The 24,944-nt window shown below is 35.4% G+C and overlaps 5 protein-coding genes across 5 annotated transcripts; 1 reads left to right on the plus strand and 4 right to left on the minus strand.

Annotated features, from left to right (window-relative positions):
* Window positions 1-267: 267 nt before the first annotated feature.
* Window positions 268-2,880, minus strand: LOC125213709 (protein EDS1B-like). The gene is made up of 3 exons (XM_048114393.2): window positions 2,308-2,880; window positions 1,215-1,979; window positions 268-1,049 (listed from the first exon to the last, which is right to left on the minus strand). Exons 1-3 carry the CDS (start codon window positions 2,629-2,631, stop codon window positions 348-350), a joined length of 1,791 nt encoding a protein of 596 aa, XP_047970350.1. The 5' UTR covers window positions 2,632-2,880; the 3' UTR covers window positions 268-347.
* Window positions 2,881-3,890: 1,010 nt separating this feature from the next.
* LOC125213718 (two-component response regulator ARR5-like) lies at window positions 3,891-5,769 on the minus strand. Its single transcript, XM_048114408.2, has 5 exons — window positions 5,314-5,769; window positions 5,152-5,228; window positions 4,846-4,923; window positions 4,659-4,729; window positions 3,891-4,345 (listed from the first exon to the last, which is right to left on the minus strand). Exons 1-5 carry the CDS (start codon window positions 5,441-5,443, stop codon window positions 4,105-4,107), a joined length of 597 nt encoding a protein of 198 aa, XP_047970365.1. The 5' UTR covers window positions 5,444-5,769; the 3' UTR covers window positions 3,891-4,104.
* A 5,952-nt stretch (window positions 5,770-11,721) lies between these two features.
* On the plus strand, window positions 11,722-14,394 carry LOC125213715 (serine/arginine-rich splicing factor). Its single transcript, XM_048114403.2, has 6 exons — window positions 11,722-12,394; window positions 12,638-12,689; window positions 13,114-13,209; window positions 13,644-13,708; window positions 13,789-13,950; window positions 14,045-14,394. The coding sequence occupies exons 1-6, from the start codon at window positions 11,831-11,833 to the stop codon at window positions 14,093-14,095; spliced, it is 990 nt and encodes a 329-aa protein (XP_047970360.1). The 5' UTR covers window positions 11,722-11,830; the 3' UTR covers window positions 14,096-14,394.
* A 315-nt stretch (window positions 14,395-14,709) lies between these two features.
* LOC125213716 (basic helix-loop-helix (bHLH) DNA-binding superfamily protein) lies at window positions 14,710-17,218 on the minus strand. Its single transcript, XM_048114404.2, has 6 exons — window positions 16,675-17,218; window positions 16,154-16,342; window positions 16,003-16,068; window positions 15,773-15,841; window positions 15,618-15,689; window positions 14,710-15,074 (listed from the first exon to the last, which is right to left on the minus strand). The coding sequence occupies exons 1-6, from the start codon at window positions 16,936-16,938 to the stop codon at window positions 14,946-14,948; spliced, it is 789 nt and encodes a 262-aa protein (XP_047970361.1). The 5' UTR covers window positions 16,939-17,218; the 3' UTR covers window positions 14,710-14,945.
* Window positions 17,219-22,766: 5,548 nt separating this feature from the next.
* Window positions 22,767-24,892, minus strand: LOC125213717 (uncharacterized). Its single transcript, XM_048114407.2, has 2 exons — window positions 23,821-24,892; window positions 22,767-23,117 (listed from the first exon to the last, which is right to left on the minus strand). The coding sequence occupies exons 1-2, from the start codon at window positions 24,370-24,372 to the stop codon at window positions 22,962-22,964; spliced, it is 708 nt and encodes a 235-aa protein (XP_047970364.1). The 5' UTR covers window positions 24,373-24,892; the 3' UTR covers window positions 22,767-22,961.
* Between the last annotated feature and the right edge of the window lie 52 nt (window positions 24,893-24,944).

Genomic DNA, 24,944 nt, shown 5'->3' on the forward strand with positions numbered 1-24,944 from the left:
TGAAACCATGATACTACTTGCTTGTTAAAATATTACTGTTTTAATTCTAAACCGGCGAATTTGCAACCATTGAGTTGGTGGATTTGGCTTTTCATATGAGAAATTCCCAGTAACAAGATTTCTTCTAAATGTACATTAGTCTTTTAGAGAGTTTGGAAATTATTGGCAACTGTTTCTCTTAGAAATAGGAGATTATTGGCATCTGTACTGTGCTGTATTGTTGTACAAAGATTAGAGTATTTATCAACTAGAGAGAGATGCCAAATCTGTCTTACCAAGTGAGATGTTATTGATGTATTTTGGGGTGCAATTTAGCTCCACCCATATTATTCAAAAAAACCAAAACTTCAATTCTTGAAGTAGGCTGCAATGCAAGAACCAGACCTATGCTCAAGAGGTAGTGTCTTCCACCACTTAGCAAAAGTAGAACCCTCCAAAAACACATCTCTCCCCACCCATCCATCCCTAACCCATCCAAACAACTCTTCCTCCAACCTCAAAACCTCACCCTTAACCTCCTCATACCCCTTCTCCCTCAGCTCTTCCACCTCCGCCCAAAACGTCGTCTCAGCGCTCCCCCCGGCCCCCATCCCCTCCGCGTGCTCCCTCCACTTCTGCGTAAACCTGTACCTCTTCGGCCTCGCCTTCACCATGTACGGCCCCGTGTCCTCGTTCAGCAAATGCCCATAGTAGTTTGCGATGTCCAGCGGCTCCATCAGCCGCCTAAACAACGTCCCTAGCTCCACCCACTCCTTCCGCCCTTCAAACCCGTCTGGCAGCTCGTATCGCTTGATCATCTCCACGATCTCGTCCCATATCCCCGAGAGCTCCTGCCTCTTCACATTGGCATTGAAGTCAGTTATGTCCTTTTGGAGTTTGAATGTGTCATAGTAGCCAATCTTCCTAATCTCACAGCTGGTTTTGTAGTCATGTATCTTTTTCAGTGCTTCTTTGATGCTGTCTCGGTTGGAGTCTATTCTCCTCTGGTTCTCCATCCTCTGCCTCTCCAGCTCCCCCGCTGCACGAAGGCATAGCCGCGCTTGCGCCATCTGAAAATCGAATACAAAAGCATCAAGATCATGTGTGTGTCACTAATTATTTTCATAATTCCGCTAGTAAAAATAGTTAGCAGCGGATTAGCAGCAGATCTACGCCCGTGCTAAAGCTTAAATTTCGATACCAATAGATTTAGCAACGGATTGAGTAGAACATACAATGCCAAGATCATTGAGTGCAGCTGAATATTTGGAAGTGGAATGAGCCTCTAAAGGGATATTCACAAGGCTGTCTAAATATGTCACATCTTGCATATTTAGGCTCTCTTGCAATTCACTTTCATATAAAAAATGGTCTCTCATCATTTTACACAAAAACTCTGTGTTCTCCTCCTCAGGGCTGAGCTGAAGGCAGAAGAAGAACAACTGCAGCACGGCGTCCGGATTGTCCACCACGACGAGCTTCCCATTCCCGGGGCAGAAGATAAAGGTCCCGAAAGGGCGGTAAGGGCTGAGATCAACTATGCTTGCAACAGTCTCCAGGAGCAAACTGGTGCAGCCCTTGAGGATGCACGCGGCGTGGCTGGCCACGGACAGCGCGTTCCTCATGACCGAGAGGAGGAAGCCGGACGCTGCAGAGGAGTCCTGCAGGTGAAACTGTGATCTCGGGTTGAGAGACTCGAGGACAGCCTGCAGCCACGGCTGGATGCTCGAGAGAGGGGTTAGGGTTATCCGTGGCACGACGTCGTGCCTCATCACAAAGTGGAAGAAGCAACGGGACCAGTTCTCACGCCTCAGAGCGTGCGAGAAGACGTGGTTCCCGGCTAGAGGTGATCCGAAAGTTACACAGAGTGGCATTGTCTGAGAAGGATTGGATCTTATGTGCTTCTCAAAGCACCAAATGGCTGCCAGGACAGCCGTTGCACCTCCCGATGAGTGCCCGGTGAAGATGATCTGCTTTCCCTCAGACATAGCTTTCTCCACCTGAGATTCATTTCAGAAATGACATGATAATCTCTGGCAAAGAAATGGTTCATTTCAGAACTTTTCTTGAAGTCAGAATATCAGTTTGCAATTACATTTATATAAGTTGGTATCATAAAACATAATAGTTCGCTTAGTCATGTATATCAATTTCATGAACTGATATATTTTGTGATGTCAATATATCATTTATCGTATATGATTTTCAGTTGTCAAAGTTCTCATTGGAACCGCCGCTTTCTGGCAATTAAGATCATCTAACTCAAACTAAAACAAGTTCAAGAAAACAATTACTATCTAAAAACAGACTCCAAATCAAAGATTATACCTCAGTTGCAAGTGATGATCTATTCAATAAGGCCTCAAACCTCCTAGCAAAAGCCTCATTAACCAAACCAATCTCTTCATTGCCAACACTTCTTATACATGGAAACATGGAGACATCAACCTTAACTTCACCAAAGGGATCCCTAGTGTACCAGTCATCCACACACCATGATCCGGGGAAGGCCAAGAAAACATCGGTGGAGCCCCGGGTTTTTTCGTGGAGGTATGGCTTCCCCTTGTCATGAGCCTTCAAGGACAATCTGCAAGCCCTTTGAATCACATCCTCTCTCAGTCCTAACCGCTCCCCTAGCCTCCCTTCAACCATCTTCTTCTATGCAAGTTTGTGAACAAGTTGAGGATCAAATGGTGATGAGATGCTTGAAGCTGGGATTTAGATATATTGGGATGAAGGTGTGTGGAAGTTGCTGTAATTGGATGGATAATGATGATGATGATGATGCTAATGATGATGATGGTGATGATCTTCATTGACTTGGATTCCTGCTGGACTTGAGAGTGTTCAAAATGAGATGAGAAAGCAAAAAGTGAATGGAATTTATGTGTTTCTTCGAAATTTCTTGGAAAGTGCTCAACTGAAGTGCTTGGTTTTTCATGCTAAAGTTGTTCACACTTTCATAATTTTTTTTGACAAAACATGTGTTTTATATTAGTAGAGGCCCATTTCGGACCAAATTCTCCTCCATTTACACTGATTAATCAAAGTTTGTAATGATATATTCCTTATGTCCCATAAAAGTATACGAACAATTTCGTTTTAAATAACATAAACAGTTTTTTTATATTATCCACCACAAGTTGCTATCATAATTTATTTATAATTAATATACAATTAAAAATATATAGGAACTGAGACAGATTTTTTTGTTACTACCTATTTCTTTTTAAATAGTAGCTATGTTTTGAAACTATATGGATTTTAATATAGTTATTGATAAAGTATAGTATTCCTAATGGATAAGAAAATATTATTAGTGGATAGTAGGATCCACAAAATATATATAAAATCGTTACTTTTAATAGTATAAATTTAAAATAAAATATTATATAAGGATAATATTATTGTTCGAAAGTTTTCTAAATCAGAATTGTGCTTAATATTAAGGAATAAGTCAAACTGAATTACATGCTATTTTTAAAAACGGAGATACTAGTAAATAACACTATATACTTTCTCCACTCACAAGTCACATAGTACAAACTAAATTTCTTGATGTTTGTATTCAAATATTTGTTCATATTTTCATGGTAAGGAATAAATAAAATTTAATTAGGAATTTATATATTCAAACCGCGAGTAATAAAAATATAAAACTAGCATGATTTGTGGAAATCCCCACAAAATCAATCTTAAACATGGGACAACAAAAAATCTGATTTTCCAAACAAAATTTATCAAAAGTTTTCATCCACATGACCAGAGCTCTTTACTTTTTCTTTACTTTCTTTTTTTTCTCTTTGATTTGTATATGAAAAATTGGTATCAAACCACATTTCTACTTGTGGTAAATAAACATAGGAATAGTTATCTTCTGCAAATAGACACTCCTTTTCTAAAGAGAGATCTACAAAAATTTCAGTTCTGCCAAATACACTAAAAAGCAGTGAAGCTTCCATTGTCAACTGTCAGCTTACACACAACAGATGCAGATTCAACTATTTACCAGAAAATCACCCCATCCCTATTTTCCTAAATTTCTAAGAACCTAATAATGTTAAAAAATAGAAAATCTGAGGCAGCACCAACCATCCAAAAATCAGCATCCACATTTCTCCAGTCTCAGCTTTCATGCACAATCACAGGCTCCTCAAGAGCCCGAAACGTCGAGGAGCAGGCGGTCGCGAGCAGCGTCGGCCGCTTCCTGAGAGGCCGGCAGTCGCAAGAATCATCGGGCGTCTTCCTCTTGCGCCCGACCTCCCTCTCCTCCTCCCCTCCTCTCAACATGAAATCCCTCAGCCTCTCCACATCCGAGAGCTGCACCGGCTTCATCAGAAAGTCCTCGGCACCTTCTTCCAAACACCTAAACCACAAGCAAAGAACATATGAGGGTTTAGGGCTTAATCCAAATACAATAAATATCAATGAGCACTTGCAATTTCTTAAATTGTACTAGTATCCATAATCAAGACTAGTTGATGACAGATCTGATATATATGTGCAATTCTTGAAATAAGGTTTGAGTCAGAAAGTAATCAAAATACTAAGTCATATATGGAAAAGAGGCCTTTTTTATGGAAAAAACAGAACCAGTCATATGTTCAACTCACTTAAAAAAAACCTAAATCAGTTTCTTCAAAACAAGAAAAAGGGGGCCTAAATCAATGAGAAAATACCTATCAATTCGAGCCAAAATGTTCTCAGATGACATGATAACTACCGGTATTTGCCTCAGCTTGGTGGAGCCCTGCCAAAAGAGGAAGAAATACAACATGTTATCATCTAAAAGATGCAGATAAAAACACAATTCATTCTCCAAAATCGAGGCAAATTTTGATCCCTCGAAAGATATCAAATTCCAACCTTAATCTTTTTGAGAAGTTCATATCCAGTCATTCCAGGCATAGAATAGTCCGTGATAATCAAATTCACCTTCAACTCCTGAAACAAATACTCATACATCAGAATCCAATATTCTGCTACAGACACAGTTATAAGATAACATATCTTTCTGTTACAGAGCAAGGTTAAGCAAAATTGAGACTGACCCAGCTCAAAATCCAGATTTTTTCAACAACCCAAGTGAATAAAGATTCAATTTTTAAATCGATGATACAAACATTGAACAGCAAAGGAACAAATTCGGAGAAATATTTTGTATGTTCTTACATCAAATCCAATAGAGCTTCTATCCCCATCTATCCCCAAATACTGCAAAGCTCTACTCCCACTGTCCACAGCAGTCACTGCAAATCACAATCAAAGCAACTTTAGCAACCAACCAAAACAAAATCACACAAACACAGAGAAGAAACACACACACACACACACCTTTGCAGCAAGAAATCTTGAGCAACCGCTCGATGACCTTCCGATCAATAATACTGTCATCCACAGCAAGAACATGGAATTCTTGATCACCGCTTGAAGAGCAACCGCTCCCGATATCTTCAACAGCCATTTTCGTCTTGTGGGCTTTTCCACAAACACCTCAGCTGCCTTAAATGAGTATCGAAATTATCAGTGAAATCTCCCACAGCTCGATTGCAACAATAAATGCCTGGGAGCGGAAGAATATACGTTCGGAAAAAGAAAGGCAGAGTGTTGTATATATATATGGGGCGGTGGCAATGAATGGTGGGATTGGAAGATCACAGAGAGAGAAAGAGATCTGCTTTAGGGAAACGAAAAGGCAAAAAGCAGAGACAGGGGAAATCTTTGCAAATCTAGTTGGAATTATATCCGACTTGTCGCTTGCATCTGACAGTTTCAACTCCTCTTGAAACACAATAAAAAAAAAATCAAGATTTTGCCATTATTTTGTTGGTTTAATAATGATTTTGGGACAGCGGTGTACGGGCGATGGTTGCCGTGTGAAATTCGGTCTGATTTCATGTCTGCTGAGGTGAAAAATGAAATCTTGCGGTGTGAAAAGGTGAAAAAAGGGAATAGTGAAAAATGAAACCGAGTGGTCATTTCTGGTTGACTAGCCTTGGATCTTGAGCTTTGATTGACTACACCTTTTCATTCAATTCTTCTTTTCTCATTTCTATATTTAGTTGAAGAATTAATGTTTTTTAATGTGAAATTTAATCCTATCTCCATTCAAATAAAAAAATTATCTTAATACTTTGATAACATGAATTTTATATATAAAGCCGATAAAATATTAAAAATAGAGAAAAAATTTATTAAAATGATCATGAATTGTGAATTAGAGAGAACAATTTACTATAACAACAATTTTAATGAAAATTTCAAAATGAAAAATTTGCTTCTTTTTGTGGACATACTAATCTAGTGTTGGGAAACATAGGAGCAGTATGAAATGAAATTGATGAAGTTGACAAATATAGAAATTGACCAAATAAGATTTGAGTATGGAGTGGGATCAAAAAACATTTTGGCATACTAATATGAAACATATTAAAATAATTTTATAATCTCCTACAACATTTTTAATAAAATTCATCAATAACTAAATTCTAATGCATAACTAAACACAAAAATTATATTTAGATACCAATTATGTTATTTTTAGATCATTTTAGTTTATTGCAGTCCCTACCGCTTAAACTAAAATGATCATATAATAATCTAATTGGTATCTAAAAATATGTTCATAAACACAAAAGTCATTTTTAGATACCAATTAGATTATTTTTAGATCGTTTTAATTCATTACGGTCCATACCGTTCGCTTAAACTAAAACGATCTTATAATAATCTAATTGGTATCTAAAAATATGTTAATAATCTCATTCTTCGATTTTAATCTATGGTTAATAGATTTAGTCTCTAGTTATTAGAATTTAGTTACTATGAGTATTTTTTAATCACTACCTGTATCTATATTCTTCTCATATAAGGAATTAATAGCCAAATTTCAAATAGATCACCCCCATCCTGTTACGAAATGTTTTCAGAAGGTGTCAAAATAATACTATGAATCGGTCTAGTTTGCATAACAATAATAACATAGACCTTCAACCCTTCTTTCATAGCTAGTAGTAGTTGACTTGACTCAACACTAATGTCTCAACTCTCAACTCACTTCAATTCAACAATATCTTGTATTCTTGATCAGTAAAATAAGAGGTTCTTTCAAGCTTGCAATTATCATCATTATTCTATGACTTTCAAAAAAAAAATAGGATCCGAAGTCATATTCAAAGACATGAGTTAAATAGACACGTCATTAAATCTTGTATTTAACTCCATCTTCTCTTGAAGTAGTAGCATGACTTTTGAAAATGTATGCATAGAGATAAAATAAGTGGCAAGATAGTAAAATATAAATAGTGACATTAAAGCTTGCTCCGCTATAATTAAAAGGCATTTTAATGTTGGTAATGTGTAGTGACCATCATTTCATGAGGTTTTATATATGTATAATTGTTGGGACTTTCTTGTGTTGTTTAATGGGAGACCCTATCAAAACTAAAAGTCACTAGTTTATTCATGATTTTAATTCGATAATCTATGCTTTCAAATCTAAATTAAATATACTGAAAAATACAACTGTATTTGATTATTATCTACATAGAGTCTATACATATTGCACATTATAATTTTATATATATACAATAAATTTTTTAAAAAGTACATATAAACTTTAAATGTTAAATTTAAATTCAAAAAATTATGAATGAGTTTAGGTCAATATACCTTCAAGGTTTAAGGGATAAAATGAGAAAAAAAAAAAAAAAAAGTTAACAGTAATATAAATGTAATATAATTAATATTAATTTTTAAACATTAATTTGTGATGAATTAAAGTCCATTATCTTCAAATATTTTTCATCAGATTCGATGAATGAGATTGATCCATCATCTTAAATTTACCTATTAATACGTGGGCCACACTTTATAATGAAATCTCACTCTTTTGAATAATGAACTTGAAAACCGTGTCGCGTAGAATGGAAGTCAAAAAATACTATGAAAATCAAACACAAAATACACGATCAATCATTCCCTTAATTATAAAAATAATTACATATAGAAAAATAGAGATCGAATCTCATGTTCTAGATTACTATATGGAAAAATAAGCCGAATTTAGTTGACTATGAGCATGAAGATTCGAGAAAAAAAAGTCCTAAAAAGATGAAGTAAACCGGAGACTGGGTTGAAAACTAAACCGGAGACCGGGTCAATGAAAAGTAGAAAAACCGGCGGCTTGAAAGAAGATGAAGAAAGGCCACTGAACAAGACACGTGTTTTGTGTTGCCAAACATGACGTCATCAGTATCTAGGACTTTAGATTTCGGTCCCACTCAAAAGATTCTCACAATCAAATCTCGATTCTAATTAAATTCCAACTAACAAATCTAAGTCATTAATTCCTTAAATACATTTATGAAAAAGATAGGGATCAAATCGAAATATATTCCCCATTTTCAAGTATAATTGAATAAAATCCCACTACTTTTTTTTTATAAATATTATCCAAAACACATTTACTATTTTTATGACACCCGCAATGCAGCCACTCCAAACCTGCACCCCTAACGCGGTTGCATTGCACACCCGTTTCTCCTCCAGCTGCCCACCATTTCTCCTCGATCGCAGCTGATTGTGCGTTACTAAGAAAATTTTTTTTATTATTATTATTATTAGTTTTTATTTATTTAAATATACCCATTTTTTCCTTAAAAAATCATATACTATGATGGAGACATGGAGTACTCATTTTCACGCTCTACTCTCGTTTTTATATTTCTACAAATTTGTCAAATATAGATCATAGTGCTCAAGCAGCGTTCATGGCATTGGTTAGATAGTATTTCCTCCATCCGACAATAAATGCTTCTTTTTTTATTAGCTTGAATTTTAAGAAATTGTAAGTTAGTCATGTATGTCCTACTTTTTTATATTTATTGTATATGTTATTGAATGTGAAGTCCATTTGCTAAAAAAATACTCTCTCTATTCTCAAAGAGTATGAACATTTAGTCTGACACAAATTTTAATGCATAATTGGAAAAGTTAGAGGGAGATAGAAAAAAAGTTTTTTAAAGTCTTGTTAGTAGAGAATGAGTCCCACCTCATTTGAGATAAATGAGTTTCTAAAATTAGAAATTCCATATTTTTCAGGGACGGACTAAAAACGAAATAGTTCATACTAGTATTTTTAGGCACGAATTAAGTATAAAAATGAAATACTATTGACGGACAGAAGAAAAAAAGGGATATTAAATGTCGGACGAATGGAGAAGTTTTAGAATTATATACTTCCGATTGTACTTTACATCTAAATTATAATTTTCAAGTAAAATGGAGTAGTTTCTCTTTTTCTTAATGATAATCATAAATTAAATTGTAGCTAAAAATTGGACTAAAAAGGGAAAAAAAAAACTAATTCAACGGAACGGACATCTTATTTCATTAAATCCTTTTGTCTTTATATGATTTTCTTATTTCGCCGAATCCTTTTTTTACGGACATTTTAGTTGGTTAAAGTTTATTTAAAAATAAAGAAGCATGTAATAAATGAAAATTATTAAAGTGCATTTCCTAGTAACACTAACCTGACAGCTAAAAAGCTAATATATTTAATGAAATAAATCTAAAAAATATCTCTAACACAAATCTAAAAATGGAGTAGGAAAAAAAAAAAAAACGAAGTTCAAGGTATAAAAATAGGGAAAAGATAAACGTACATAATTGTACATGTACATAATATTTTAAAAAAATTTAGATTTAAGTGAATTTAATTAAAAATTAATTTTGTTATTTATTGTAATATATGTAGCAATAACAAAGAAGTGATATAGAAATTTTATGTCGAATCGTAGCATGATTTCGACTATGATTTGAATTAATATACAATATTTAGTAGAAAATATATATTTTATTAAATATACAAATATTTAAGTATAAATTTTAAATCTTTCTTGAAGTGTTGCAAAATGATTAGTATGAAATTTATTTTAAATCAATTAATGTTTATAAAATGATTTTCAATGTAAAATGTTTAAAAAAGTTCGATTATGTACGTACGTATACGTACGTTTATCACTACTCATAAAAATATAATAAATAAGAGCTTGACAAGAGAATGAGTGATCAAATCAGTGAGAAGAATATGTAATAGTAAGTCTGATTAAAAAATCTTTTGCACATTGAAACGATAAAAAAGGAAAGATCGCAATCAGCTTTGATATGCAATTTGATTCTTTCTCCCATGTTTCTGGTCCAACCAAACTATAATAAATATTTGCCCTATCACATACGTCTAGTATTTATTTCTATGCTTTTTGTTTGCATCTGATCTCAGATCGCACCTAATTTACCCATTTAATAAACTCCCACCTCAACTTTTATCATTACTATTTCCTTTTTTTCCCCCTTCTAAATTAACTTTCTAACAGTGGTTATGGACTTGCCAAGCCTCCATCTCATTGGATTTGATTATGTAAGTTATAAGTAGTATTTTTCTTATTTTTAATTGACCACCAAATTTAATGTCAATCTTTTTTATTACTGGTAGTAAATTTTCTTTCTAGTGAGATGACTCAAATTTCTATTTGCAATACTCTAATCTTTTTCTATCTATTCATTACTAATATTATACAAAAAGATTTGTACCGTCCACCACTTAGAATATTTTTAATGGATAGAGGTCATGTGAAATTAAAGTCTCAAAATTTCAACACTAGTTTCACATGGCTATAATCTTTTTTTTTTGTTAAAGATTTATACGTATGGCTATAATCGAGGATCAAACTTCTTTATGTTTATTTAAAAATAGATTAATCTCTTTAATTAATCACAACGAGATGAGTAGTTAGTGTCCGAATCCTATTATATTTGATATCAATATTACGTTAAAGTAAAATTGTGATAAAAAGTACTCCTATATAAACATTAAGGGTCCGTTTACTTGAGTAGATCATTCATGTATCTTAGAATTATCTGATCTAATGACTAATATGTATATTTCATGTATATTTCTAATTATACGGTGTCTTATTTATCTTCCCTATCAAACTATCTCTAATACTATTGCATGTATGAGAAAACCATTACATGGTGTCACGTACTAGTAGGTTATGTTCGATTTGCGAGATTATATATCGATTAAATATGTACTTATATTTAGTTTATGAGATTGAATTTTACTATTTAATAATAATTATGTAATAATTAGTGGCTACCTCTTTTAACTGAAATTATCTCGTAACTTAAAGTTAAATGGATAATAATGGAGTAATAATTAATCATTGCAAGCCCAGCCCAATTTAGTATCGGGCTGAACATATTATTCAGGACCCATGACTATTTTCAGGTATGTCGAGCCCAATTTAGTAACAATGATACTATAAAACTATTTGCCTTGAATAAAATTGAAGAATATTATGGGCTAATGGAATACGAGTATGTAATTTGGAAAAATATTTAGGTGTGCCGAAAAATACTAATAAAAATATGATATGGAATATAGATATAATATTCTTTGTAATCACGAATTAGAATGCAAATATACTACAACTGAATCTTATTAACTTTGAAACAACGAATTAGTAGAATGCATGCACCTAATTTTAATCATCAAAATGTGTGAAACAAAATATTAATGCAAATTACAATTGATTGAATTATTATTTTGTTGAACTTCTTCTCCAAATAATGCAACAATTTATTTATTTATTCAGCTGCAATTCTACTCCAAAATGTTAATATTAAATATCAATATTTGAAAAATGAGTAATATTAAAAAAAGAGTATTGATATTTGTAGGAAAATGTTACTGCTATATCGATTTTACAATAAGCTGATAAAATCAACCCCAAAATAGTCTTGCGATTTCACCGGCACCGGAAAATTCTCGCCGCCGTATGAAATGGAGGACGAAAAGCTGGCCGCTTACTACGACGACCTGACTCGTAGAGGTGGCGGCGCCGCCCGATTCAAGCAGGGCCTCGGCTTCTCTTCCAACAATTCATCCCAAAACGACGACGTTCCGTCCAGGGGCTCCGCTCTCCCCGCCGCCTCATCATTCCTCAGTAGCTTCGTCAGAGAATCCAGCCCTTCTAAAACTTCCGGCTTCGAAAAGCAAGCGCAGCTTCAATCAATCCAAAACAAGCTCAGTAAAAAGCCTAAGCCCCGGAGCCCTAGCCCTAGCCCTAGCCGACACAGAATTAGGGCTAAACATTCAAATCGGCGTAGCACGAGCCGGAGCCCTAGCCGAGATAGAATTAGGGATAGGAATTCGGAGCGGCGGAGCCCTAGCCGGACGCGGTCCAGGCGTCGGTCTAGGAGTAGGAGTAGAGAGAGGAATAGAGAGAGAAGTAGGAGGCATGGATCACCGGAAGAGCGGTGGTTGGATAAAGGGAAGAAGCGGGAGGTGGCGCGTGGTGGTGCTAGGACTGATTTTGCTAAATTGATTGGGGGTTATGATGATATGGTAACTTCTTGTTGGAATTTCAGGCTGTTTCACTCTTGTTCTTTTGATAAATTTCTAGAAATTTGGTTGAATACTGTGTCAATCTGCATCCAGTTGTTAGTATTTTTTAAATTATTTCTCCAAGTTCTGATTTTGCATTTACAGATGGATATCTGAGTAATTGCACTAAAATTCACTGCATATACTACTTTTCTGTTGTTTCTTTGTGGATTCTATTGATTGTACTGTTCTTCATTGAAATAGACACCAGCTGAAAGAGTCAAAGCCAAGATGAAGCTTCAGCTTTCAAAAACTGGTAAAACTATCCTCGTTGAAATCTTTAGTTTTTTTCGTTGGTTCTTGTGTTGCTTTTACTGGCTGCTGCGTACACAGATTTGCTTTTGATAATTTAGATTGATACCTACTCTGTTTCCCAGTCATGCAAAAGATTAGTTTTGTAAGCCTGCAGCAGCCCCTGTCTAAATGTGTATGATGGTACATCTCAGTATCTATTGAATAGGTTTTCGGTTTTCGGTTTTCTAGCAAAAAATAGTAACTTTTCGGATGATATCATGGATTAGTGAGGCCTATGAAGACATGATCGAACATCAAAGTAGAAGTGGTTAATGTTGATTGCCCTTGGTTTCAAATGTTCTCATAGTTTCAGTACTCCAAAACTTTTTTGTTGTGAAAGGATGCATTTTTTCCATGTTTCAACAGTAACATAATATTCTCCGCAGCTGAAAATGATGAAACGATTGGCAAAGGCTCTGGATGGGAGCGTTTTGAGTTCGACAAGGATGCCCCTCTCGATGATGATGAGGAGGAGATAGAAGGTAAATTGCTCTGCTTATCCTCTCTGTAATTGGCCTGACCCTGACTAATTAATTTTGCTCCTATATGCTCTCCCTCTCTCTCACTTCGGCTTGTTTGATTGGGTGATAGTAGTATTAATATTCTTTGGTTATGTTTTGCATTATGGTGGTGGATGATGCTTGCAATTGAAAGACAGAATCCTCATCTTGTGTAATTGTGATGTTATGGTCCTCTTTATTCTTGCATAAGTGTTCTGCGTTTGATAATGATATTTGAAAATGAGGTTTTGAAATTGTGAAAGAGTGTAAATTAGATCATGTAAGAAATGAGGTGCGCTACCGATTTTGTAGCTCTAAGTGTGTGATACTAGTTTCTACAACAACAGGGAGCTTTGGCTACCCACAACCCACTCTTTAAATTAGTTATAGCAATAATGCTCATCAAATACTGGCAGCTGCGGATGATGATGCTGCGTTGGTCAAGAAAATGGGACAGAGCTTTCATTTCTCTGCAGTGTCGGTAATAAAAGTCTCATTCATTGCTCTACTACATTTATGTCTTCAAAATTCTAATTTATATCTACTGTTTCATTTTTTAAGGCGAGGAAAGAGGAAGAGATGAAGGCTCTTCACGATGATGCAATCTTTGGAGTCTCTTCGCACCCAACACCTCCTGCAGAGACAGACGACGAGGCACAAGTCGCGAACCATGGAGATGAAAACGTTGAAACTGCTCCTGCGCCAAGTCTTCTAAGTAACCAGGTGAACCAAATGCACAAGCACAATTGCACATTACAAGGAGAAGAATCCAATGCCATCTATTCAGCTCACGGTGATAAAACTTGTATCTCTGCAGGTTTTAACCAGGCAGAAAGGATCTTGGCGTGATCGTGTTTGCAAACGATGAAGTCCTGGAACATTTTTGTGAGGTAGTACAATATTTATAACCAGTATTTAATGGTTTTATGTGAGTATATAATATAGGACACGGTCGAAGAATTAGTGCCATTAGAAAATTTTAAGCAGTTTGTAACATTGGTCATGGAATTAGAGCAATGATAGTAACATTGGTCATGGAATTAGAGCAATGATAGTACCATTGGTCATGGAATTAGAGCAATGATACATGTCTGAATTTGGATGATTTTGAGATTGTTTGTCAACTTATTTATTCCCTAAGAATCCCAGATACACCTCTTTACTTTTTTTCTTGGATAATCACAACGCAATACTTGTACTATATTTTTATTTATGAATTCAAATATATATCGTCTAAGACTTCAATTCTGCATTAAGGTTTTCATTCAAAACTCCAAAAATTCATGTGGATGATGACATGAAAAATAGTGTAAAAATTGTGTGATAGATATACTACATAATATGATTGTTTTTTACTACTTACAATTTACGCACCATACTCGTGTTTATACACACAAAATGGCTCAAACATCTAACTTATTGGTTATAATCAACCGAGTTTTGGTTCGGTTATGTGAAATGTTTACAACTGAGATGTCAACATTCAAGTAAGAAGGTAGATCTTTCTTCACATACAAATATAAGAATTACTACAAGTTTAGACAATTCTTATAAATAAGTTACACATGGTTGCTAAAATACAATACAATGATTACAATACCTAATAACCTATTCTTGTACATCCATAAATAGACAAAGAGGTCAATAATCTATAGTAAGTATAATATAATGATATTGAATTTGACCTGGTTCCATTCAAGAATATGTTAAATCTGCTGTCATGTTGATCTCTCAAAACCACCTCCAACCTGCATGTGAAGCCACTCTGCTTGCGATCCTCTTGCATACACTCCCGGTGTTTGTGGCCCGTATATCATCCCGTTGGCATCAAATGCAGGTCCAGCTAGCTGCATAACTCAGAAAATTTGGAAGATATAGCATTAAGCAAGTATTCAACTGAGAAAAGGTTAGGTAATCATGCTTGAATACTATGTTTTCATTGTGACAAAAGAACAAGTTCAATAACATGACAGCAGAAGTAAAGATCAGTCATATATGAAGTAAAAACGTGATTTAATCGTTGATATGTGCAGGCATAGCACCAAAAAACAGTGAGAGAACCCCATATTCATCTTAACCAAGATAATATATTTTACTTTCTATAGATTTTGGAAGAATTTTCAGGACAACAAAGCACAAAGTTCGTCGCCTCTTTGCCTATGTTTTGCAGAAGCTAACGTAAACAAGTTGGATATAAACAAAGGTTCACCAAGATACCTTCTAGTTTATGAAGTTTAAAGCTTCTGATAACAAAATGATACCATTATAAGAAGTCAAATTGGCCTCATTATACTTCTTATCTCAGAAAAATAAAAAATGGCAGTAAATTGTAAATTAACTTTAAGACAAACTGAATGTCATAAGTTATCTATAGATGCTTTTAGACATACATCTTTGGAAGAAAAACCTTCTATTGTGGGACTTAGCCTTGAGTTAACTGCTTCAAGCTTCATCGACAGAAACTGGAGCAGAAATTACAAAGAAGACAGTCAGATTCAAGCATGAGGGCAGGGAACATTTGAGTAAGCAACAGAAGAAGAGCTACCTCAACTTGACGTTGTAGGGACTGGATGTAATTAATTATTTCATCAAGAACAAGAGCTTTTCCAATAACCTGAAGGAACATACATATTTGATTAGCCATTGCTTCTCTAGTTAACCGTATACTCTTAGTAGTATTATATTCAACATACAGTAGATATGAACCTCAACAGCATCAGATGTTACTATAAGAATTATCACAGTTATCAAAAGAGAAGTATGAGGCCAAGGCACCTTATTACATCCCGGTACCAAATCTTGCAGGATTTTCATCCTCTCGCTGATCTTCTCCCTCCGAGCCTGAGATAAACAAGAGAAATCAGAGATGAAATATACTACAAACGAACATGTATTTGGATCTCAAATCAGGCTAGCAAGAACTGACTCTTTCAGCTAAACTGTGGCTATCAGTAGCTTGACCCCTTCTTGCTCTAACATGGATGTAGTCTTTAGGCGGCTCGGGTTTACTTTTCTCCTCAACCGGCTTGCTGCTGCTCCCCGAATGTGTTTCTGCTTCCGTCTTCAATTGATCCTCGGATTCAGATACCTTCACTCGTTTTGCGCTCGAATCACTCTGTCACAGAGAAGATGGAGCAAGTTCTCATGATCATTTTCTTCAATTCAAACGAATAAAATTGACACAAACGAAAATCACCAATGAAATGTACAAAATGAAGAGATTTTCCCCCAATTTTGTAATGCCTGAATAAAATGATCTAGCATTCTTACTGAAATACATAAAAATGAAAACTTTACAGCAAAACAACATTTAATATTGAGAGATAAGGCTAAATTAGAAAAATCAGCTCAAGAAATAGTATGAAATTAATGCAATTCGAAACACAGAGATAATAGAAACTCTCTCTCTCCCTCTAGAACAGCCATTGATTGAGAAGCAAGGTATACCAAGTCTTGATTAGCACTGCTGGTGGAGACAATTTTGGAAGAATCGTCGTCAAACGAGCTCCCAACATCCCTCCTCCGCTTGGCGCCGCCGTTCCCGCTCCCGCTCTGCTCCGTCACCGTGGATTCCTCATCTCCTCCTCCCAAATTCCCCATCCTGAGCCCTAGCCCGCCGCTGCCGGAAAACGACAGCAGCCCCGCCAAACTGTACGAATTAGGGTTCGCGGAGGCTGTAAAGGACGCCTCATTCACCAACGGCGGGTCCATTGCTCAATTCCGTTTCCAATTTTGTGCAATTGAATTTCCCCCCTTTTTAGCGGTTGGGGTGTGTGATGGAGTGTGTGGATGAATGTGGAAAGTGTGAATGAAGTGAGAGCGTGGAGGGATGGGGTTAATATAAAGGAGTGAGAGAGAGTAATGGTTACGGAGAGTGAAATTGTAGTGATGATGAAAGGAAGAGAGAGAGAGAGGGGTGGAGAGTGTGTGATGTGAGGCTGAGGAAGGAGATATCCATTCCTGCGCCTCGTGCGCATGTTAGCATTCACCCTTTCGTTTTCGTTGATGCTTTTTTCTTTCACCTCTTTGTAACTCATTTTCCCCTTTTGGAGTAAGGTTCATAGCTTCAATCCAACTCTCACTTCATATGGTTAATTTAAAATGTAGTGACTTGGTATGTGTGTGTATTTATTGAGGTTGTATTTGGTAGGTAAGTTTTGGCTAACATTGACTTATTAACCGTAATTTAATGATATCATCTTAGTGTTTGGAAGGATATACGAGAGCATCTCCAATGGCTTTAGGCCAGCCATAGACTAGCCACTCTCTTTCTCTGTCACGTCATCAGCACAAAAAATCCACCTGCCACATCATCATTTTAAGCAAATAGGTAGCCTCAGGCTGGCCGCAATAAAAATAATAAAAAACAACTACATTTACGAAATTAAACACAAAATATGGAATTAAATTTACGACACATAATTTTATATAAATTAAAAAAGGTCCATCCTAAAAAAAATTACATAATAAAAAAAATCATAAAAAAATACATTAAAAATGCAACAAAAAAAATGCATAAAAAATAAATTTAAAAAATGCAATAAATAAAAAAAAATGCATAAAAAAATACATTAAAAAAAATGCAACCGGCTAGCCGAAATTGAGCCCACAATGGCGGCTAGCGGGATCGGCCAGCGGTCGGCTAGCTCCCGCAAATCGGCTAGAGCTCGCCGATCGGCTAGCCGAAATTGAGCCTACAATGGCGGCTAGCGGGATCGGCCAGCGGTCGGCTAGCGCCCGCAAATCGGCTAGAGCTCGCCGATCGGCTAGCCGAAATGCCGCTGGCCGGTTCCAATGGTTCGGCTAGCCAACCGGCTAGCGACGCGAATCGGCTAGCCGGTGGGCTAGCCGCTATTGGAGATGCTCTTAGGAAGTAGTAGTTGTGTGATTAGTTATTTCCTCCGTTCCACTCTAAGTGAACCATTTTCTTTGTTGGAATGTCTCATTTTAAACGACACATTTCTAAAAATAAAAACATCAGTGTCGCTACTTTTTTCTTTATCTTAATTTATTCTTTTCACTTAACTCACAAAGCAATACTCCACTTAGAGCGGGATGGAGGGAGTATAATCCATGTCTAGTATTGCCAATTTTCACTATCACACATAAATAGTCACAAGTCTAATTTTGTGTCATGGGTTGGAACACTGGCGGGAAGGCATCATAAAATGGGAGAACGAGGAGGATAGGTGACATGTGTCTGTTGGTGTCGATTATGTGCAAGGGGTTGGAATGATGGCGAGGAGCCGCTGAAGATCTATGAAATTTAATTTTTATCGTTTGCTTTTAGCTTGCTAGACTAGTCTGAAACCCGAACGTTTATGGTTGAAGTTGAAATTTTATGTCTGACAAACTATAGTTATAGTAGCTCATGATCTGAATAGGACTGACCTAAAATTTGATGGATTGACCCGATTGACATCTCTAAATATAAACATTAAATGAACCAAAAAAAATGTGTGTGTTTTCCTCTATGCCCGGGACTCATAAGTATTCTCTGAATAAAAGAAAGGGAAACATTGGATAAACCAAAGATAAATCATAGGAGTACTCATAAGTAATCTCTGAATAAAATAGAGAAAAATTTCATTATATCAACTTCTTCACCTAGATTTTGCTATCACAGTGGAAAATGTGAAGTAATGCCCGAAGAAGTATTCGGATCAATATTCTAGTACTCCTATATTATTATTAGTATTAGTACTATTATTTTTGTACAAAAAAGAGAGTATTATGTTAAAAATAAGTATCAAGTACTATATAGTATGTTAAATAAAAGTGATACATTCTTGTTGTGATTAAGACGAAGCCACGTGTTTTGTTTGGTTTATTAAACGAAAATTAATTAATGAACTTTTATATTCAATAATCAAAATAGTTCCTTTTTTTCTCACTATGCCTAACGCAGTATATATTTTTCATCAAACATTACTAGTGATGAGATAAAGTCTGCGTTCAATCATACCCAATTTGGTAGTTCGTTTAATAAAGGGATCTTACTTTACAAAGCCAAAATTCCAATCAAACGTACACTAATTTCTTTTGCACGAAATTAATAATCAATTCATCGAATATAAACTTACTAATTAAACCTCCAAAATCTAACAGTTGTGGGCATATGTTCCAATATTCCATGTGTCGAAAATGGAGAAGATGGTTAAATATTTCTTTTCATTTTGGCTCAAATCAAAATATTCTTTTGAGAATACCATTGGTTATTGACTCTTAGGTAGATTTTAGGTCCATAAGATAAACGTGCAAGTTCTGTTTCGAAGTACTTTCATCATAAATAAGTGTTCATAATCCTCAAAATTAGTAGTAGGAGTACTAAGTATATCAAAAAATGGATTGTCTATTTTATTCTTTCAAATTATAACATGATAAGTTGAAAAAGTACGTACATTATTGGGATGTTTGACATATTTTACCTTAAATTGTGAAAGTGCAGTACCCCCCTTAAGAGAATGAATTTAATAGTTTAATAGGCAATTTGCTGGTAAATAACTAAATTGATTTTGTATAAGAGCCTTAAGTTTTGTCAATTTGTTCAGATTTTGCAACCAAACTATTGATTTATTTTGATTTTGTAACCAATTAAGATTTCAACGCTAAAACAACTTAATGATTTGCTTGTGTACACTACCGGACATCAACTGAATAACGTCAAGTTTTAAACAACGAATCAACATCGCATTATGCTAATTAAATTAAGTTATTTCATTTCTTGATTTAGAGTTTTAGACTAAATTAGTCTCATTTGCCTTGCTTACCCCTACCAAAGACACCCTTAATATACCGGAATTTTAGACAAAAAACATTTATGGGATGGGAGGAACTAGAAAGTAAGGTATGAGATAACATAACATACTAAGTTGACACGTCTAGAGTTTTTGGTGTAGACACTATACAATGAGTGATGTCTACATGAGAGTGACCAACACCTTATTTTTAGGTTTTATGCTTTGTTGGGCATTAGGCACATGTCCTAAAGGCAATGGTTTGGTATTAGGGTTTCGTGACTATTCTTTTTCTCATTTAACTATTTGTCCATTTCATCCAAATATGGATACATTGGAATAGGGATGTGCCCACAAAAGTATTTTATTGTTGCATCAAAATAGCTAGTGAGGGAATATGAAATGTGGAAGACAGGCCTTAGAAGAAAGATTGATGGTGAGTGGTGTTTTTTTTTTCAAACTTGAGAAATGTCAAGGTTTCATTGGTAGTTTCTTATAAATCCAATCATGGTTAATTCACTTCTCATTTTTATTTCCCTATGTATTTTTCTTCACTCTCAAGTGGTACTGTATTCGTTACCCCTTTTTTTTTTTTCTGAATTTCCTCTTGTTCTTTTTATTATTAGGGCATCCACAATGGTTACCTATCTTCGGAGCCCATCTCATAGCTTATCTCCATTTTTTCCTGACGCTTCGGAGCCCATCTCATAGCTTATCTCCATTTTTTCCTGACGCTTCGGAGCCCATCTCATAGCTTATCTCCATTTTTTCCTGCCACGTCAGCAGTCAGAGCCTATCTCTCTGTAATGAGAGCCCATCCCAGAACCTATCTCAGAGCCCATATCATTTCCATATCATCGTTATTTTTATATATTTCACTTGTAATTATTGGTGTAAATTAAAGACAACGTAATATACGACAAAAAATAAATTTATTAAACACAAAATAAAATATAAATAAAACATCCTATATTAAAAAAAAAAACAAGAAACAAGATAAAGATAGATATAATTGAAATTCATATCACCATGGAGAGAATTAAAATTGAAATTGAAATCGGAAAGAGATGAATGTGAATTGATGGAGAATGAAGTATATACAGAGGATTAAAAATTGAATTAAATTTGTGACAAAAATAAAAATTGGGGTACCGGCTGATGCTAATCATCGGCGCTGGGGCGAAGGCCGGGGGGGGGGGGGGGGGGAAGATAGCCTCCCTGCCCACAATGGTAGGCTTTGAGAGGTGATGGGGGGGCCGATCGCTCGGCCCTTGCTATTGGCCTTCATTGTGGGTGCTCAAAGGCTTACAAATTCTTATAAATATATTTACTAATACTTTGTGTTTCTATACCATACCTTGTGGTGCTTAAATATGCAATTTACTTATAAATGGCTAAATTTAGGATTCAAATTTCAATATACTAGTACTATTTTCCAAATTAAAAATAACAAAACTTTTGAATATAACTAAGTGGAAAGTAAATGAGCTCATATGTAGTACTCCTTCCATCCTCCTAGTTTCAATTGAGTCCGACACAAGTTATAAGAAATATAAAGAGCGATTTGGGACTCTAATGGAAGGACGGCTAAAATGGACGATTGAAACTTTTAATAGGGGACAAAGGAAGTACTGTGTTGTGTTTAAGTTTCAAACCAATAATCGATTCATGATTTGGTACTTGACAATACTACTCGCAAGAAACTTCTCTTAAATTGATTAGATTAGTCATTTAAAGCTTTAACGGGTGGAATGCAACATGTCAAAATCATTGCAAATTTGAAAGAGCTTTTCACCTTTTTATCAAGAAAACATTATGGACTAACTATTACTGCTATACATTTTTTACTATTTGAGTATGGGCATAAATTTCAGCCCATGATTATTGTAAATAATTGAAAAACCCAACAAAATTCAAATGGGTTGGCCTGCGTATTCGTTAATAAATGGACTCACATAAAACTTTAGTTAAATTACTAATGGGCCGATTCGTGCTTTAAATTGTGTTGTATAAATAACAACAATTAATGGATAACTTTTCTAAACCTATAATTTATTAATGGATACTAAGAGAACGAAATTTAAAAACGAACAATTTAAATTCCTTATAACATGTCATATTCCAACATCAATTATGAACAATTTTGGATATCGAGTGAATGGATGGTGTTCAAACTTCTCATAAGCACCAAAACAATTAACTATATTCTTTAGTCACATCTCTACAGGTGTTTGTCCTTCTTTGTTTATTGCTTTTAACCTTCTAGTTACGATGTCTTGCTTGTTGGTTTTGTTGTTAAGTTGTGATTGTCTTGTGATTTTGTTAAGGTTCTCTTAGTACTTGTTTGTTGCTTGTTCATTGTTTACGTTTGGTTTTTGTGGTCTCTTGCTGGCCGCTCTTTATTCACTTTGAGCATTTTATTCTCAATCAAAATTTTTGAGAATCCACGTATTGGAAGTTTGTCAATCAAATTTAAAAGTGTTTTCCTCAATGATCAATCCATCACTTAATGCATAATCATTAGACAAAATAGGCAACCAAGATAAAGGCAGCAACTTTTAACACAAAACCAATTTACTGCCACATCCAATCAATTCTATGTACTAGTATATCAATAATTATTGAAACCAATAAATTAAAAAAAAAAAAAAAGGTTGCAGCTTGCAACAATATCTACAAAAAGAAGCCAGACCACACGTGATCCATCCCACTTTAACTCACAAATCTCACATTCCCCAATTTCCCAGAAACACAGTCACACACATGATGCAAAATTCTTTTAGGTATAAAATTTGCTGTGAATTCAATGAGGAATACCATCTTCCAATTCTTTAATCAGAAACATTCATAAATGTACAAAATTACAGGGGAGAGACAACCAATTTCTTTCTAAAAATCTCATCTTTCTAAACTAATCTAAAAAAAAAACAATCCACCAGAGAAATGCTAGTATTTGTTGTGCTATTTAATACTCCATGTGTAGATTGGATATCATTTTCATTTACCCCTGTGTACAGCAGTCTTGAAGAGCAAGATGTATAGCTTTTGGTCCATTGAGAAATACATAAATCCACCCACTGAGTGTGTCACAAATGACCCAAAACTGGTCCCTACTATGCAATGCCAAGCAGGTCCATATAACCCATCAAACTCCTGTCAAAAGCAACACATCATGACTATATAATTAATATGGTGACTTGTGATCTTTGTATAGTACTCCCTATACATGGATATTACATGTTCTTGTTTTCTTTTTTCACTCTATATATATTTAACCACATATAGGCTAAACATAGGGGTATCCAATCCAATCATATAAATAATTGAGACAGTACAGAAAATGACCAAAGCCCTCACCACAAACCAAGAACACTGATTAAGGGCTAACTATGGAAACTTAGTCACCTTTTTTAGTGTGAAAGCTAGAGTCTTGGAATTTAAGGGTATCCAATCCAATCATATAAATATTGAGACAGCAAAGAAAATGATCAAAGCCCTCATAACTAGTTAAGAACACTGATTAAGGGCTAACTATGGATTTAACTTGGTCACTTTTTTTAGTGTGAAAGCTAGAGTCTTTGAACTTTGGGGTATCCAATTCAATCATATGGATACTTGGGACAGCAAAGAAAATGATCAAAGCACTCATCACTAATCAAGAACACTGATTAATTAGGGCTAACAATGGATTTAACTTAGTCACCTTTGTTAGTGTGAAAGCTAGAGTCTTGGAACTTAGGGGTATCCTATCCAATCCAATCATATGAATAATTGGGACAGCGAAGAAAATGATCAAAGCCCTCATCACAAATCTAGAAGACTGATTAAGGGCTAATCACGGATTTAACTTAGTTACCTTTTTTAGTGTGAAAGCTAGAGTCTTGGAAGTGAACATTTCCAAGCTATCGTGCGCCTTTCTTGCACAATTGACGGCGTGAATTTGCATGAACGGCGGCATATCAACGGCCACAACTTTGACGCCGTTGCGAGGGAGGAAATCGGCGAGCTCAGCCTGTGAGGTGCAGAATGATTTTCTTCTACCTCTTCCATTGACGGTTGGAGGGATTGATGAGAGCGAATTTCTGGCCCTCACAACTTCAACACCTTCTTGAAATTGAAACCACTTCATTTTCTTGTCGAAAGATTGCATTTTGGGGTGTTTCTTGGATGATGGCTTGCTTAAATCGTTGGCATCCTTCTCCTCCCTCACCAGCTGGTTTTTGTCCACAATTTTGTCTAAAACGGCGCCGTTTCTGGCGTGGTGGCTGGTGGATTTGGTGAGAGTGATGCATGATGAGTCGTGGGAGACGAGTTTCTTGTTGTTTGTGTAGAGTTGGGAGAAGCGGTGGGAGATGGTTTGGATGGTGGAGGAAGGGTTGGGTTTCTGTTTTCTTGATGTAGGATCCATGAGTTTTTGGTCTAATGATATGATGAGAAAGAGATTTGGGGAAAGTATGTAGAGTGTGTATGTTGTCACTTGTAAGTTATTACTGTAATGTGAGAGAATATTGTGTGTGTGTATGCTGTCTCATATCTAGAAGGTGCATGATGGTACTTAATGCATTAACAGAAGTACTTGGAATTTTCATGTCAGTATCTGTTTTCTGTTTTGCAAGGGTGTGATTTAGCCACCTAACTTAAAAAAACCCATTCAATTTCATTTTCTTTTTAAATGCTTCATGCTTCTGTTCATAGGTGTCCTAGAATTTATACAGCCTTTGTTTCTTAATTTTGGACATATTGTTGGAATCTCAAGAATAGGAAACGATTTTGTATCAGAAAAAATGAAACTGCATTGGATTGGAACATTTTCTCTAGCAAAGAGGCGCTAGTATTTCAACAATACTTACATAATCACAATTTGGCAATATTTTGATTTGTTACAATAGAAAAATCTACCCATAGATTATCACAAAAACTTCCATGTCCTCCCCCACCTTCTCCCTTCTCATGTCTTCTCTATTCTCCACTGAAAATGAC

This window comes from Salvia hispanica, chromosome 3 (genome assembly GCF_029641045.1).
Source record: "Salvia hispanica isolate PSC_SH4W2 chromosome 3, Shi_PSC_v1, whole genome shotgun sequence".
Classification (NCBI taxonomy): Eukaryota; Viridiplantae; Streptophyta; class Magnoliopsida; order Lamiales; family Lamiaceae; genus Salvia; species Salvia hispanica.

Coding starts and splice junctions, on each gene's coding strand:
- LOC125213716 (XM_048114404.2), bottom strand. CDS start 16,938: ATGGACCCGCCGTTGGTGAATGAGGCGTCCTTTACAGCCTCCGCGAAC. Junction 16,343..16,674: donor GCAGTGCTAATCAAGACTTG/GTATACCTTGCT, acceptor TCTCTGTGACAG/AGTGATTCGAGCGCAAAACG. Junction 15,842..16,002: donor TGGTACCGGGATGTAATAAG/GTGCCTTGGCCT, acceptor ATGTTCCTTCAG/GTTATTGGAAAAGCTCTTGT.
- LOC125213718 (XM_048114408.2), bottom strand. CDS start 5,443: ATGGCTGTTGAAGATATCGGGAGCGGTTGCTCTTCAAGCGGTGATCAA. Junction 4,924..5,151: donor GAAGCTCTATTGGATTTGAT/GTAAGAACATAC, acceptor TATTTGTTTCAG/GAGTTGAAGGTGAATTTGAT. Junction 4,730..4,845: donor AACTTCTCAAAAAGATTAAG/GTTGGAATTTGA, acceptor CTCTTTTGGCAG/GGCTCCACCAAGCTGAGGCA.
- LOC125213715 (XM_048114403.2), top strand. CDS start 11,831: ATGGAGGACGAAAAGCTGGCCGCTTACTACGACGACCTGACTCGTAGA. Junction 12,395..12,637: donor TTGGGGGTTATGATGATATG/GTAACTTCTTGT, acceptor TCATTGAAATAG/ACACCAGCTGAAAGAGTCAA. Junction 13,951..14,044: donor CAAGTCTTCTAAGTAACCAG/GTGAACCAAATG, acceptor GTATCTCTGCAG/GTTTTAACCAGGCAGAAAGG.
- LOC125213717 (XM_048114407.2), bottom strand. CDS start 24,372: ATGGATCCTACATCAAGAAAACAGAAACCCAACCCTTCCTCCACCATC. Junction 23,118..23,820: donor TAGCTTTCACACTAAAAAAG/GTAACTAAGTTA, acceptor TGCTTTTGACAG/GAGTTTGATGGGTTATATGG.
- LOC125213709 (XM_048114393.2), bottom strand. CDS start 2,631: ATGGTTGAAGGGAGGCTAGGGGAGCGGTTAGGACTGAGAGAGGATGTG. Junction 1,980..2,307: donor GATCATCACTTGCAACTGAG/GTATAATCTTTG, acceptor AATGAATCTCAG/GTGGAGAAAGCTATGTCTGA. Junction 1,050..1,214: donor CACTCAATGATCTTGGCATT/GTATGTTCTACT, acceptor TTCGATTTTCAG/ATGGCGCAAGCGCGGCTATG.